Raw genomic sequence first — 15,321 nt, 5'->3', positions numbered from 1 at the left:
CACCATCCAGGGGAGGGACACGGGTGGCGCTGTGGGTTAAACCACAGAGCCTAGGACTTGCCGATCAGAAGGTCGGCGGTTCAAATCCCCGGGACGGGGTGAGCTCCCATTGCTCGGTCCCTGCTCCTGCCAACGGAGCAGTTCGAAAGCACGTCAAAGTGCAAGTAGATAAATAGGTACCACTCCGGCGGGAAGGTAAACGGCATTTCCGTGCGCTGCTCTGGTTCGCCAGAAGCGGCTTAGTCATGCTGGCCACATGACCCGGAAGCTGTACACCGGCTCCCTCAGCCAATAAAGCGAGATGAGCCCCGCAACCCCAGAGTCGGTCATGACTGTTCCTAATGGTCAGGGGTCCCTTTACCTTTACTTTACCATCCCTGGGACAGAGCCCCCATGTAAGATCCATTCATACTGTATGGAAAATGTTCATGCGCTCCAAATGATGCACCCATTTCCAAGAGTTTGGATTCAAGACCCATTCATCCAGGTTGGGAGCTGTAAGCAGAGGTTTTTTTTTGGGGGGGGGGCATGGTGGCACCTGGCCCTTGCATTGACTTCCGAAGCGGTGACATTTATAGTCCTTTCTCCAAAGTCAAGATCAGGGCAACGAGGGGGGAAACATACATTTAGAAGAGCATGTTCTATGAATGTAAAAAACTAAGTTTCAACTGATACTGTGCTCTGAAAGTGCCATCAAATGCCAGGGATCTGGGACCTTCTGCTTGCGAAGCAATGCCCTGCTGAGGATCAGAAGCCTGGAGAGGGAAGGGATCCACATAGAAGGGCTCACTCTGCCCACAAAAGCACACAGGCACACACGCACACCAGGGCCATTGCAGAGGACTGGAGCTCATCCCTCTCCAAAATGCTCATTACCGGGAGCTTTTCTTCTCACCTGCTTCAGTTGAAGGACAGTCCCCAGGGTTTCCACCATGGGGTTCTTCTTGTAATGCTCCACAAGGTCTGTCAAGGAATCAAATCTCTCCCCTCCGCCAACGTCGTACTTCATATCCTTGGAAGGAAAGGAGAAGAGACAGGCGCTAGTTAGCTATGCACGCGGGTGCCCGGTATTTGCATAATTTATTCTAGGCCAGTCACTTTTAGAAATTATTTTCCATCTATCAAGAAAATCAATTCAGGCTGCATAAATCTGCATATGACTAAAACCCCAGTCTCAGCACGCACCAAAAAGCACATTTTTATTATTTCAAGATGTCATCTTAGGAGGAGGATTTCTCTTTCTCTTTCCTTTTATCTTCATTATTCTTTCTTTCTTTCTCTTTTGTTTTCCTTGGTCTCCTCTGTTCTAGGTCTTTATTGGGATTATACAGACACAAAGGTGATGGATGGTCAGCGAAGGACTTTGGGTGAAGGATCTCCCAGGGAGGGAGGTTCAGAGAACAAAGAAAAACTCCCAAGTGGGAGCTGCGAGGGTCCACCCTTTCTGTGTGAGACAAGAACGAAGAGCTACCTTCGAGAGAGGACTCTGCATTTTCTTTTCTTTAGCTGTTTTTATTTAGATTACCTTGTTTTTTATTGTCTTGTATTACAAAAGAAAACTTTAATAAAAAATGGGGGGGGGGGGGGAGAGATACAGTAAAAAAATCCTCCACTACAGTCAAACCTCGGTTGTCAAACGTAATCCATTCTGGAAGACCGTTCGACTTCCAAAACATTCAACAACCAAGGTGTGGCTTTCCGGTTGGCTGCAAGAGCTTCTTGCATTCAAACAGAAGCCGTGTCGGATGTTCGGGTTCTGAAAAACGTTTAAAAACCAGAATACTTAGATCTGGGTTTTCGACATTCGGGAGCCGAAACGTTCCAAAACAGAGGCATTCGGGAACCAAGATTTGACTGCAATTAGATGCAGAGAGGGACGTGGGTGGCGCTGTGGGTTAAACCACAGAACCTAGGACTTGCCAATCAGAAGGTCGGCGGTTCGAATCCCCGCGACGGGGTGAGCTCCCGTTGCTCAGTCCAGCTCCTGCCAACCTAGCAGTTCGAAAGCACATCAAAGTGCAAGTAGATAAATAGGTACCGCTCCGGCGGGAAGGTAAACGGCGTTTCCGTGCTCTGCTCTGGTTCGCCAGAAGCGGCTTAGTCATGCTGGCCACATGACCCGGAAGCTGTACGCCGGCTCCCTCGGCCAATAAAGCGAGATGAGCGCCGCAACCCCAGAATCGGCCACGACTGGACCTAATGGTCAGGGGTCCCTTTACCTTTACCTAGATGCAGAATGCAAACTTTCCACCTCCAATAAAGCACACCCAGAAATTGCTCCAGCAATTTCCTCCTCCAGGCCTACAGCTTCTTTGCCTCACCCACATCCTCATTCCTTTACCTGGCACCGGATCATGACATGCGTCACTTTGGACTTCCCATCGTTGCTCTCTCCTTTATCGTCCCCCGTCCGAACGGAAAGGACAAAGTCTCCCGGGTGGCTCTGGCTCTCGCGGACAAGAAAACTCCCATGTTTCCCTTTTTCTGTCAACAGCTTCTCCGCTTCTTTTCCAGAAAGATGCCCATGAAACCACCTTTGGAAAGGCAGCAAAATGAGGTGAGTCGCATCGGGCCAACACACTAGTTGCCTGCACTCAGCCAGTGGGATAGAAAAGCTAGGAGCCAAATGGCTTACAGGACCTGGGTTGCGGGCGCCAAAACAGAATGTCTAGTCACCACCGGGGGGGGGGGGGGCGGGGAGAGATGCAATTCACATAAGTGACACAGTTTTAGCAGAAATTGTTAATGCATGCTTAATTTGGTGTTTACAATAAAAATATTGGTACCACAGTTCAGTTTTCAAAACACTCTGTTCTTTACTGTTAAACTCCTTAATATATTGTCTATCCTTCACATATACTTTGAAGCTTCAAATCACATACATTTCAGTAATCCTTGAGCGTCGGCCAGGCACTAAAAAATGGCACCCAGACTTTTGGAGGTGATCGCAAATGGAGAATCTTTAGGCGCAAAATGCGCCTGGCGCCCTGCTAATTTCGAACCCTGCGCTCAGCAACTGTTCCACAAACAGGTGTGATGTAGGGGTCAATGCAGAAGTGCCAAAATTTATGATACCTGATGCACAAGCCTTTTAAATATACATTGCTTTTAAAAAAGTGGTTGCTGAAACTGGAAGGCACACTTCACTCTTATGTAACACCTCTGCCCAGAGACTGCACCAGTTGCCGATCTGTTACCAGGCCAAGTTCAATGTGTTGCTATTAATATACAAAACCATTAACAACTTGGGACCCATTTACGTGCCAGGTGGACTTACTCCGCATAGGCCCACTACACTGCTTCAATCTGCAGAACTGGCCCTGGCACAGGTGCCACATAATACTCACTCTGAATTTGTGTGTTGGCACCTACACTTTGGAACTCCCTGCCTGTTGACTTCAGGCAGCCACCTTTGCTGTACTCCTTTCAGCACCTGCCAAAAACGTTTTTAGGCAAGCCTATTCACATAAATACCGTATTTTTCGCTCTATAGGAGGCACCCGACCATAAGACGCACCTAGTTTTAGAGGGGGAGAACAAGGGAAAAAAATTGTCTCCCTCTCTGCGCAGCACCCCTTCAGCAAAGCGGCAGGAGAAACGGAGCCCCTTCCATTTCTCCTCCCGCTTCGCTGAAGGGGTGCTGTGCGAGAGGGAAAGCTGCACAGCGCCTCTCCAGCGAAGCGAAGCCAGGAGAGCAAGAGGGGTCCCGCTGCGCTCCGGAGGCTTCGTGTTGCTTTTGCTGAAGCCATGGAGCCTGCATTCGCTCCATAAGACGCACACACAATTCCCCTTAATTTTTGGAGGGGAAAAAGTGTGTCTTATAGAGCAAAAAAATACAGTATAATGCGGACACTTGTTTTAATCTGTTTTCTGTTTGTCACTGATTTTATTTTTTTAAATGTTTTATATAGTTGATTTTAACTGTTTTTACTGATAATTTTATTCTCTTTTCCTTCTTGCAAGTCACAATCAAGCGGTACATAAATTTTAGGAAACAGCTAAATTACAGTAAGCCTAGCCCTGTAAAGCTGTTGACGGGCTTGGTTCACCAGTAGGCCTGACTCACGGAAGCCAGGCCTCTTTTCACCTAGACCATTAATGCTAACACTGGCCACACCCAGAACTTGCAGGGGCTACCTTGACGCCAGGGGCATACGAAGTGAGGGGCGGAGGGGGCGGTCTGCCCTGGGTGCCACTCGGGGGGGGGGACACTAGATGCCCCCTGCCTCCCCCCAGCTGCAGAGTGGCCACGAGCACGTGGCGTCCGTACAGGCTGCCTCTCGTATGGCGACCGTACGGGCTGCTGCGCATGTACTCCGTACAGGATGTTGCACATGCACAGTCCGTATGGGATGCCACTTGCATGGCAGCCCATATGGTCGCCATGCAAGCGGCATGACTGCGCATGTGCGGCATCCCAGAGTGCGCACACACAGGATGCCGCACATGCGCAGTCCGTACGGAATGCCCTGCCCCGGGTGCCGGATAGGGTTCCTCCGCCACTGCTTGACGCCACCACATTCGTCATGCCCTATCACCAGGAAATCATCCTCTTTGGTGCCCAGCTGCCTCCTCGCACAACTCCCGGCTTTCTCACCTTTCAGACGTGGGGTCAGCACAGTTGAGCGGATACTTCAGCTCGATGACGTCGCCGTTCTTCTCCTTGAGCTGCCCGTGATGTTCCATGTAATACTGCACCAGTTCTGCCAAGGTGGCGAACTTTTCCCCTCCATAGAGGTCGTAGTAGTCGCCTGTATTCTGGATCTTGATGTGGGTGACTGCTCCATTCCGCCTGGTAGAGACAGCAAGAAAGCCGACTTACAAGAATGCATATATGATCACATGGAGCTGTCTTGTATCAAGTCAGACCCATCTCTCCCCGTCAGGGCCGGCCTTGGATGTGGGAGAGCAGGTGGCCGCTTGGGGCACCGAGCTGAGCTCAGTGCCTGTGTTTTCTGCTTTTGTTTTTAAATGTACTGCCTGCAGTGAGCGAGAGTGGCAAAAAGCAAGTGTCTTTAATCTTCTTCCAAGGTTCTACAAGTTTTTTGGGTACTAACGACAAAGATGATTCTCCTGCAATTAGCGTTCAAGTATGTTCATAGGGACGCGGGTGGCGCTGTGGGTTAAACCATGGAGCCTAGGGCTTGCCGATCAGAAGGTTGGCAGTTCGAATCCCCGCAACGGGTTGAGCTCCCGTTGCTCGGTCCCTGCTCCTGCCAACCTAGCAGTTTGAAAGCACATCAAAGTGCAAGTAAATAAATCGGTACCGCTCCGGCGGGAAGGTAAACGGCGTTTCCGTGCGCTGCTCTGGTTCACCAGAAGCGGCTTAGTCATGCTGGCCACATGACCCAGAAGCTGTACACCGGCTCCCTCGGCCAATAAAGCGAGATGAGCGCCGCAACCCCAGAGTCGGCCACCACTGGACCTAATGGTCAGGGGTCCCTTTACCTTTACCTTATGTTCATAGAATAAAAACAAAAATTGTAGAGTTGAAAGGGACCCAAGGGTCATCAAGTCCAACCCCCTGAAATGCAGGAATCCAGCTAAAGAATGCCTGACAAGATGGCCATCTGACCTCTGCTTAAAAATCTCCAAGGAAGGAGGGTCCACAACATTCCATGGGAGTCCGTTCCATTGTTTAACTGTTCTTACTGTCAGAAAGTCATTCCTGATGTTTAGTCGGATGTTGATGGGAAGGGGAATCCAGCCACACTGGGAAGGCTGCAGTTTCCCCACCCCTTATCTAAATTATCTGATTGGCATCGGCTTTCCAAGGCCTCTGAACTCAGGCCAGGCTCCCTCCTCCCGCTTCCCTGCCCTCTTCAGAAACTGGGCTTCTCAACCTCCAAGGGGAAAGAGGAAAGGGGTTGCTGGTTCACCACACAATGAAACTATCACTATATTTGCATACATATACTCTAGGCCAATCACCTGATTAAAGAGGTCTTAGTAAGGTTGTCAAATGGAGATTGAAAGGGACTGACCCTAGGATCTCCTACATGCAAAACTCTCTCTCATAACTGACTCACCGAACTGAAAGGGTGAAGTCCCCAGGGTTGCTCTTGCTGGGCCGGGCCAGAAAGCTGCCATCTACTCCTCGTGTCAGCAGGAGGTTCTCTGCCTCCACTCCGGTTATATTTGGGTGAAACCATCTAAAAAGAGAAAGAACGGTGGGGAGTGATATAAATAGAAAGGAATGTAAGCTCTTTTTATATGCAGTAACAGCAGCAAGAATATTATTGGCCCAAAAATGGAAGCAAGAAGAGTTACCGACGATTGAAGAATGGAGGATGAAGTTAATGGACTATGCAGAATTAGATAAACTAACAGGAAGGATTCGAAACCGGCGAGACCAGAGATTCACGGAAGACTGGAGTAAATTTACGGACCATTTGAAAAGTAATTGTGAAGAACAGACGACGTTTGTAGGGTTGCAAGAAGTTCTGTGAGGCGTATTATTAGAAGTATTGAAAAAATGGAAAAGGGGGAGGATGATTTGTTAAGAGATGTAAAGGCAATATAAAGTTAAGAAATGCATAAGAAGTGGTTAAAACGGTGGATCATCAGAGGTGCTGATGGAAGTCCAGAAAGATTGTATAAGTGATAAGTTTTGTGGTACATTTTACAATTTATATGTTAAAATTAATAAAAAATACTATTAAAAAAAATAAAAAGAGGAAGAATGGGGTCCCCTCCGCAGCAACAAAAAAGCCATGTTTTAGAAATCTAAGTCATTAGCAAAACCGAACAAATCTTCATAAGCTACTAGTCCTCTTAAAACAAAAACATATTCTTCACACATTGAATATGCTTGTGGCCCATCTGGCTCAATACTGTCTACACTGACTGGCAGCAGTGCTCCAGCATTCCAGACCAGAGCCTTCCCCATCCCTACCTGAGACACCAGGGATTGAACCCAGGTGCTTCTACATGCAAAGCATTGTGCTGCCATCGCATTGCGGCCCTTCCTTTACTTTTGCGTCATCTATGGCGCGCTGATAACCTGAAAGGAAAGAGAACCAGCCCACTTGCCATTTACAGATGCTCCCCTGCAGGTAGCACCTGATCACCACAGGCGAGCAGCTGTTTCCATGCCTGAGTAAAGTACCGTATTTTTCGCTCTATAAGACGCACCAGACCACAAGACGCACCTAGTTTTTGGAGAAGGAAAACAAGAAAAAAAATATTCTGAATCTCAGAAGCCAGAACAGCAAGAGGGATCGCTGTGCAGTGAAAGCAGCAATCCCTCTTGCTGTTCTGGCTCCTGGGATAGCTGCGCAGCCTGCATTCGCTCCATAAGACGCACACACATTTCCCCTTACTTTTTAGGAGGGAAAAAGTGAGTCTTATAGAGCAAAAAATACGTTAAATGAAATGGCAAGACTATGCGGGGCAAAATCTCCCTTCTCTCTAAGTTATAAGACTTTCATTCGTGGGAGAAGTCCCAAGAAAAGGATTTGCATTGCCAACCGAGACTTCAAACAGAGTAAGACAAACCAACAGGGAAGGTACAACCTCATGCTTCACAAATGCAGCCGCGAAAGCTGATGGGGAATCCACTCCTGCCTTTAGAAGGTTCAGCTCCAAAGGATTCCTCTAAAGCGTGGAGCTGGCAGACTTCGCAGAGACTCAACGCCATCCCAGCCTGGGAATACCTTGCAAATGCCCTCCATATATCCTCTTGGTCTTAGCCACCCACAACCATCCTTTCCCGTGACTAATATAGCACCTTGCCAGCGAAGGCCTCCACACAAACAGCACCTTTCACCCAGCGTTTGCCGCCTATGCAGTCAGTGCTGTCTGATTTATTTTTAGAAATACGGCTAACTTGAGACAACGTTTTGGCTTAGGCTGCACTTCCCACCCTGGGGCAAAAACTCAAGATTCCTGAAAAGCCTAATGAGTTATTATCATTGGTAATTAAAATATTTATATACTGCCACCAAAGTATTTCTGCAGTGCTTAGAGCAGGCTTTCTCAACCTCGGCCCTCCAGATGTTTTGAAACTACAGTTCCCATCTTCCCTGACCACTGGTCCTGCTAGCTGGGGATCATTTGTCCAGCAAGAACCCTGGTTTTAAAAAAAAATACTACCAAGAAATTCATGCAAATCGAATGGCACAGGGAACTCTACACTAGCTATGTGTGCTCCCCAGTTCTTCTCTCTTCCTTTCTACCCCACTTGTCTTGGGCTTCCACCAGTTCAGTGGAACGGCTTCAGATTTAAAACCAAACCACGGTTTCTCTGATTTTTGTTTTTTTTTTTTAAATAATTTTTATTACGTTTCTTTTCATAATTTTGACAATTCAATACAATACAGAAAGACCCAAATACAAGAAACAATTTTTGATTTTTTTAACAAAAAAAAACACCATTGGACTTCCCCACACCTTCCAGATCTGCGTTCTTTGTAGTAGCAATATCAGCAATTTGTTACCTTATTTCAAACCTTGTTGGAACTTTCCATTATTATGTACCCATATTCAGTATATTGTATCTTAACTTTGTTACCTTTTAAAATAAACATAAAATGTTTGATTCACATTGACTTCTTTTCTCATTTGTCATTAATTTTACCATTTGCTTAATCATATTTGCTAAAGCGTAACCTTTCCAAAAACATGCACTGTCTTAAAGTTCATACAGCTTATAGTATTTTTGCAAATAGTCTTTAAATTTTTTCCAATCCGCCTCGACTGATTCTTCATCCAAATCTCGGATTCTGCCGGTCATTTCAGCTAGTTCCATATAGTCCATCAACTGCGTCTGCCATTCCTCCAACGTGGGTAAATCTTGTGTCTTCCAATTCTTTGCGATGAGTATTCTTGCTGCTGTGGTAGCATACATAAACAAAGTTCTATCTTTCTTTGACACTTTCTGGTCTACCATGCCCAGCAGGAAGGCCTCTGGTTTCTTGGGAAAGGTATACTTAAATACCTTTTTCAGTTCATTGTAAATCATTTCCCAGAAGGCCTTCACTTTTGGGCAGGTCCACCAGAGATGAAAAAATGTCCCTTCTGCCTCCTTACATTTCCAACATTTGTTATCAGATAGGTGATATATCTTAGCTAGTTTGACTGGGGTCATGTACCACCGGTATAACATTTTCATAATATTTTCTTTCAGGGCACTACATGCCGTGAATTTTATCCCGTTGTTCCATAACCTTTCCCAGTCTTCAAACATAATGTTATGTCCGACATCCTGTGCCCATTTTATCATGGCAGATTTAACTGTCTCATCCTGTGTATTCCACTTAAGCAGCAAGTTATACATTCTCGATAATACCTTAGTTTTTGGTTCTAGCAATTCTATCTCCAATTTCGATTTTTCCACTTGGAAACCAACTTTTTTATCCAATTTAAAAACCTCTTGAATTTGAGCATAGTGTAACCAATCTCGCACCTTATTTTTTAGTTTATCCTGACTCTGCAGTTTCCAGTTGTCTCCAATTTTTTCAATTATTTCCCAATATTTCGGCCAATAGGCCTCCATATTGGGTCTTTTTCGAGCCTTGGCCTCCACTGGTGATAGCCACCTCGGGGTTTTACTCTCTAATAAGTCCTTATATTTCATCCAGACTGCAAAAATTGATTTTCTGACAATATGATTTTTGAACAGTTTATGAACCTTAACCTTGTCGTACCATAGATATGCATGCCAACCAAAAGCATTATCAAACCCTTCCAGATCCAGGACATCAGTGTTTTCTAACAAAAACCAATCTTTCAACCAGCAGAAGGCTGCAGATTCATAATATAACCTCAAGTCCGGCAGGGCAAACCCTCCTCTTTCTTTCGAGTCAGTTAGTATTTTAAACTTTATTCGAGGCTTTTTGCCCTGCCAGACAAACCCAGATATATCCTTCTGCCATTTTCCAAAACATTCCACTCTGTCCACGATCTGTAGGGTCTGAAACAAAAATAACATTTTCGGCAATACATTCATTTTTATAGCTGCTATTCGACCCAACAAGGAAAGTTTTAATCTTGACCAAATTTCTAAGTCCTTCTTAATTTCCGACCAACATTTTTCATAATTGTCTTTAAATAAGTTCAAATTTTTGGAAGACAAATAAATCCCTAGGTATTTCACCTTTTTAACCACATTTAATTCTGTTTCTCTCTGAAACCCCTCTGTTTCTGTAGATGTCAAGTTTTTGGCCAAAACCTTAGTCTTTTGTTTGTTCAACTTAAATCCTGCAACCCGACCAAACTCATGAATAAGTTCTAAAACTCTTTTTGTACTGGGTTCTGGCTCCTGTAATGTCAAAACTAAGTCATCTGCAAAAGCTTTCAGTTTATATTGTTTCACTCCGACCTCTATCCCTTGTACCAACCGGTCCTCCCTAATCATGTTCAATAGCACCTCCAGGACTGAAATGAATAAAAGAGGGGATAGAGGGCACCCTTGTCGTGTCCCTTTTTCAATTTTAAATTCCTCCGTCACCACATTGTTCACTATTAATTTAGCTTTCTGTTCTGAATAGATTGCTTCTATTCCATTTTCAAACCCCCGTCCCACTCCCATCCCTTCCAAATTTTTCTTCATAAACTTCCAAGATATATTATCAAATGCTTTCTCCGCATCAATGAAGATTAAAACCGCCCTTGTGTTCCTATTGGTTTGCAATAGTTCCAAAATGTCAATGATGTTTCTGGTATTTCCATATAAATGTCTACCAGGGAGAAAGCCAGCTTGGTCCTTGTGAATTACTTCATTTAAGACCTTTTTAAGTCTACTTGCTAAAATATCTGCAAATATTTTGTAATCCACATTCAGGAGTGAGATGGGACGGTAGTTCTTAAGCTGGGTCTTTTCAGATTCTAGCTTGGGTATCAATGTGATGAATGCTTCTTTCCACGTTTCCGGTGCCCTCTTCCCCTCCATGATCTGGTTGCATACCTCCATCAAAGGCTGTGTCAAGTAGTCCTTCAAAGTCTTGTAGTATTTGGAGGTAAGCCCATCCGGGCCTGGAGATTTGCCAAGTTGCATATTCTGAATGGCACCTTCAATTTCCTGTTGAGTTATTTTACAATTCAAGATTGATCTTTTATCTTGGGTTATTTTTGGTAGTCCATTTATCCTTAAAAATTGATCTATCTCCAACTCTTTCTGAGGCCCTTGTGCATAAAGTTCTTTGAAGTATCTGTGGAAGCACTTCCTGATTTCTTCTGGTTTCTGAACCATTCTTCCTTCAATCTCTAGATTTGTCACTGTATTTAACTTTTGTCTTTTTTTCAGCTGCCAAGCTAGCAGCTTTCCACATTTGTTTGCTGATTCAAACGATCTTTGCTTCATCTGTTTGATTTTCCATTCGATCTCTTGATTTATCAGTTTAGAGTATTGTGCTTGATGGAATTTGATTTCTCTCAGCACTTCCTTTGACTTGGGATTGGTTCTCAGTTTCTTCTCACCTTGATATATTTTCTCCAATATTTTTTCCTTCTTTCCATTCCAGAGCTTTTTCTTGATTGTATTTTGTTGTATCAGAAACCCTCTCATAACGGCTTTACTTGCGTCCCAGATCATTCTTTTTTCAACTGTAGTGTTCAGGTTGATTTCAAAATAGTCCTTTAACGTTTTTTGGGCCTTTTTCACAATCTCTTGATCTCTTAATAAGGTGTCATTCATTCTCCATCTGAAGGAACCGGTTTGGGTAAGTCTAAGTTCTAGTTTCAAAGCATTGTGGTCGGAGCATGTTTTTGGGCAGATTTCCACCTTTCTAGTCTTGGGTGCCAGCCCTCTAGATGTCCAGATTTGGTCGATCCTTGTCCATGACAGGTGGGCCTCAGAGAAGAAAGTTCCTTCTTTACCTAGGGGGTTCTTTGTCCTCCATATATCAATCAGATCCAAATTGTCAATCAGTTCAAAGAAAGTTTTAGGCAGTCTGCCATCTGATGTTAAGTTTTGATTTTGAGACTTATCCATATGTGTAGATACCACTCCATTCATGTCTCCCATCATTATGATGTTGTTGTAGTCCATATAGTCCAACATGGTCTCATGCAGCTTCTTAAAAAATTCTGATTTCCCGTCATTTGGCGCATATATTCCTAATATCAAAATTTTTTCTCCTTGTGTCTGGATTTCAATCGCCAAGATTCTTCCTTGCTCATCTTTAAATACAAATTTTGGTGCCAGGCTCTCCTTGGCATATATCACCACGCCTCTTTTCTTAACCTTGTCTGATGAAATAAATTCTTGGCCTAGTCTTTTGTTAACTAAAACTTTTCTATGAAGCCTGGTCACATGGGTTTCTTGTAAACAAATAATGTCCAATTGTTCTTTCTTCAATATGTGAAATATTTTCCTTCTTTTTTCCGGGGAATTTCCGCCATTTATATTCCAACTAAGTAGCTGCAGAGACATCCTGTACTGTTTTGTTACACCTAGAGTGGTGTATCTTCTGGTCCCGAGGGTGTAGGGCCTGCTCCGCCTCCAGGCGGAATCCCAGCTCGTGGTAGAGGACAAAGTGCTGCTGCTTCTTTTTGGAGATCTTCACCGTGATCGTGCAGGAACTTTTGTAAATCCTCTGGTGTTTTTATCTTTACCTTCTTCTGCTTGTAAGTAAATGATAACCCTTGTGGAAACTCCCACCTATAACGAATTGTGTTGATTCTCAGCAGTCTTGCCAGTTCTGAATAAGTGGTTCTCAAGTCCAATAACTGTTTTGGGATATCTCGGTAGATTTCCACCCTTTTATCTTGTATCACCAATGTATTTGCGAAATGTAGGCCTAATATTTTGTCTCTCTCTTCCCTTGATCTCAAAATTATCAAACAATCTCTGGGTCTGTCCTTCCTTACCAATCTTCCCAGCCGAAAAGCTGACACTATTTTAAAGTCAGTTTCTTCCTTAATGCCCCAGAATTTTGAAAATTCTGTTGTCAAAAATCCAATTAAATCTTCTTGTTCAATTTCTGGGATTGCTCTTAATCTGAGGTTATTCTCACGATTTTTCAATTCCACCATCGAGAGGTAGGCTTGTTGTTCACCAATTTGTTTATGCAAAGGTTTAACTTCACCTCTAACTTCCTCGACCTCTTTTCTAGCTGCCGTTGCAATTTGAACAGCTTCCCCAGCCAAATTACGGTTTTCTTGTGTAGCTCCTTGCAATTTTTCAATTGCTTGTGTATGCTGGGAAACCTGATCTGTCAATTTCTGGATCGAAGATGTAGCTTGGTCAATTTTTGATGATTGGTTGTCAACCTTTTGATTTAAAGCTGCCAACTGCTCCAAGATTTGTTTCAGAACTCCCTCAGATGCTCCTGCTGCCATTTCTTCCTCTGCTGGAATTTTAGACTTTTCGGCTTCTGCCTTTTGTACGCCCAGGACAGCTGGAACTGATGATCTGCGTCCCTGAGTCAAAGTTGTTTGTACAAGCTGTGCCTGCTTTTTTTCCTTTTCCTTCTCCTTAGCTTCCTTGGCTTTGGCTGCTCTTGTCTTTCCTGTACCACTCATCAGTCAATGTTCAAGGTCAAATTGTTATTGTCCCATGGGAAAGACAGATCCAATTTAAAAACAATCCAGTGAGAGAGAGTAAACATAAAAAGCTGTTCCCAGGCCTTATATTCCCAAAATCCTCTAGGGGGAGTACCACCAAAGTTTCAAAAAGAAGAAGGCAACTTTTCCGCCATTAAAGTCCCCTGTATGTTAAAAAACAGAAATGCAATAGTCCCAAATGGTAATAAACAAGTCCTGCAGAGTACTTTAAACTTTTAACAAAGTTTCAAAAAGGTGCCTACAATTTGTATCCAGTCCAGCTTGTTAAAGCTCAAAAGCTCAAGGGTATCCATACGTCTGTAAAAGTTTGTAACAATTTGTAACAGTTCCGCAGTTAAACAGTTTCCCCTCCAGCAGCCCGACGATTTGGAATTTAGCTTTGAATGATCTTACTGGGGAGGATCGCTCCAATTTTCCTTTTAAAAAATTGCTCACAAATAAGTCTATCTTTTCTCGTTAACAGTCACTTCTGAAAGTGCATGAAAGTCCCTCTTTAAAACATCCCTTTTCAGCCGCTTTTCGCTTCTCTAATCCCTTGCTTTGATCTTGTAAGCAGCTCCGGGAGGCGGACTTCCTTTTTAACGTCTCCCGGTTACAGCCAAAATTTTTTTTCAAGAATTTACTGCCGAATTTAACGTCCTTACTCACGGGTTTGTTGTTTCAGTCGGATCTTTAAAGGAAGAAAGGTCGGCGCTCATCTGCAACAGCTGCGCGGCTTCACTCCCGCAGAAAGAGCGATGAACTCACAGCACCGCTACCCCTCTTTCACTCCGGAGCCCCTTACGGGGTTCCTTTCGCGATTTCGGGGTCGCTCCAGGTGCCCGCCGAGTCCCACGGCCACGAGCTCACTCTGCTCGTGGTTTTTCTTGATGGGTCGTCGCTGTGCCGCAGCGAAACGACCCTTTCCTGCGGAGCCCCTCTTCAGACTAGAAGAGGACCGCCATTACAGTTTCGCGCCGCCTCCGGAAGCCCGGTTTCTCTGATTTTTGAACCAGCACCATCGGGCGGGGGGGATGACTTGTATGTGTATGCCAAACCAGGATCTGAAGCCACAGCCCCTGAAGTTGGCTTGCAGTCCTTTGGGCCAAGGTGTGGTTTAGCATTAATCTAAATTGTCAATCCATGGTTTGAAATGTTGGCTGATATTTGGAATAGGATCCAGGGATCTTTGACAGTCGGTCTTGGACTTTTCATGATGAAAAGAAATGAATGATTCTGAGACACCGTGACTTGAAGCAAATAACAGAAAGTGGAGAAGACAGATGTTAGCATGGATTGAATGATTTAAACACGCCTCTTTTTTATGTAACTGGCAGATGTAAAATCGGAAGTTTTGTTTTTGTATCTTTCTCAAATGTTTATTTTTCTTTTGTCTTTTAAAGCTTATTTTCTTTCTCTTTCCTCTCTTCTTATTATCCATTTCCTTCTTTATTTTCTTCTTTCTTTAGAGTCCTATGTCTGTGGCCTTTATTAAGGTTCTAATTTGGATACTCATGGGGGGGGCAGATAGCTGATGGAGGGCCCTGGATGAGAGACAGGAAAATGACGGGCTCCCAGGGTGAGAGGCTGGGAGGAGAAAGGAAAGAGTTCAGGTAAGAACTTCTGTGGGTGGTAAGGGCTAAGAATTTCTTTTAAGAGAGGACTTTTTTGTATTTTTTGTACCTGCTATTTTACTGTTTTATTGGGGGAGATAATAAAAACCTCATTAAAAAAAGGATCCAGGGATCCTCATGGAACGAAGAGCGAAACTATTCAAGCCACGTGGACCACAAACCATAGCTTAGAATCAATCATTATTATTTGTTTGTTTGTTAA

At 44.2% G+C, this 15,321-nt stretch overlaps 1 protein-coding gene across 2 annotated transcripts in view; it reads right to left on the bottom strand.

Moving 5' to 3' along the window:
* PTPN11 (protein tyrosine phosphatase non-receptor type 11) overlaps positions 1–15,321 on the bottom strand; it is a 40,932-nt gene that overhangs the window by 21,000 nt on the left and 4,611 nt on the right. For both annotated transcript variants that reach the window (XR_014551809.1, XM_083629455.1), the window contains exons 2-5: positions 6,030–6,152; positions 4,598–4,792; positions 2,342–2,534; positions 896–1,012 (exon numbers count right to left, since the gene is read on the bottom strand). Coding sequence is in view for 1 of the 2 variants with exons in the window: in XM_083629455.1 (XP_083485581.1) it covers positions 896–1,012; positions 2,342–2,534; positions 4,598–4,792; positions 6,030–6,152 (628 nt within the window). In the remaining variant the exon portion in view is untranslated. The remainder of the gene's footprint in view (positions 1–895; positions 1,013–2,341; positions 2,535–4,597; positions 4,793–6,029; positions 6,153–15,321) is intronic.

This window comes from Podarcis filfolensis, assembly GCF_964270895.1.
Source record: "Podarcis filfolensis genome assembly, chromosome: 8".
NCBI classification, from domain to species: domain Eukaryota; kingdom Metazoa; phylum Chordata; class Lepidosauria; order Squamata; family Lacertidae; genus Podarcis; species Podarcis filfolensis.
This window is presented reverse-complemented; position numbering and strand designations above follow the sequence as displayed.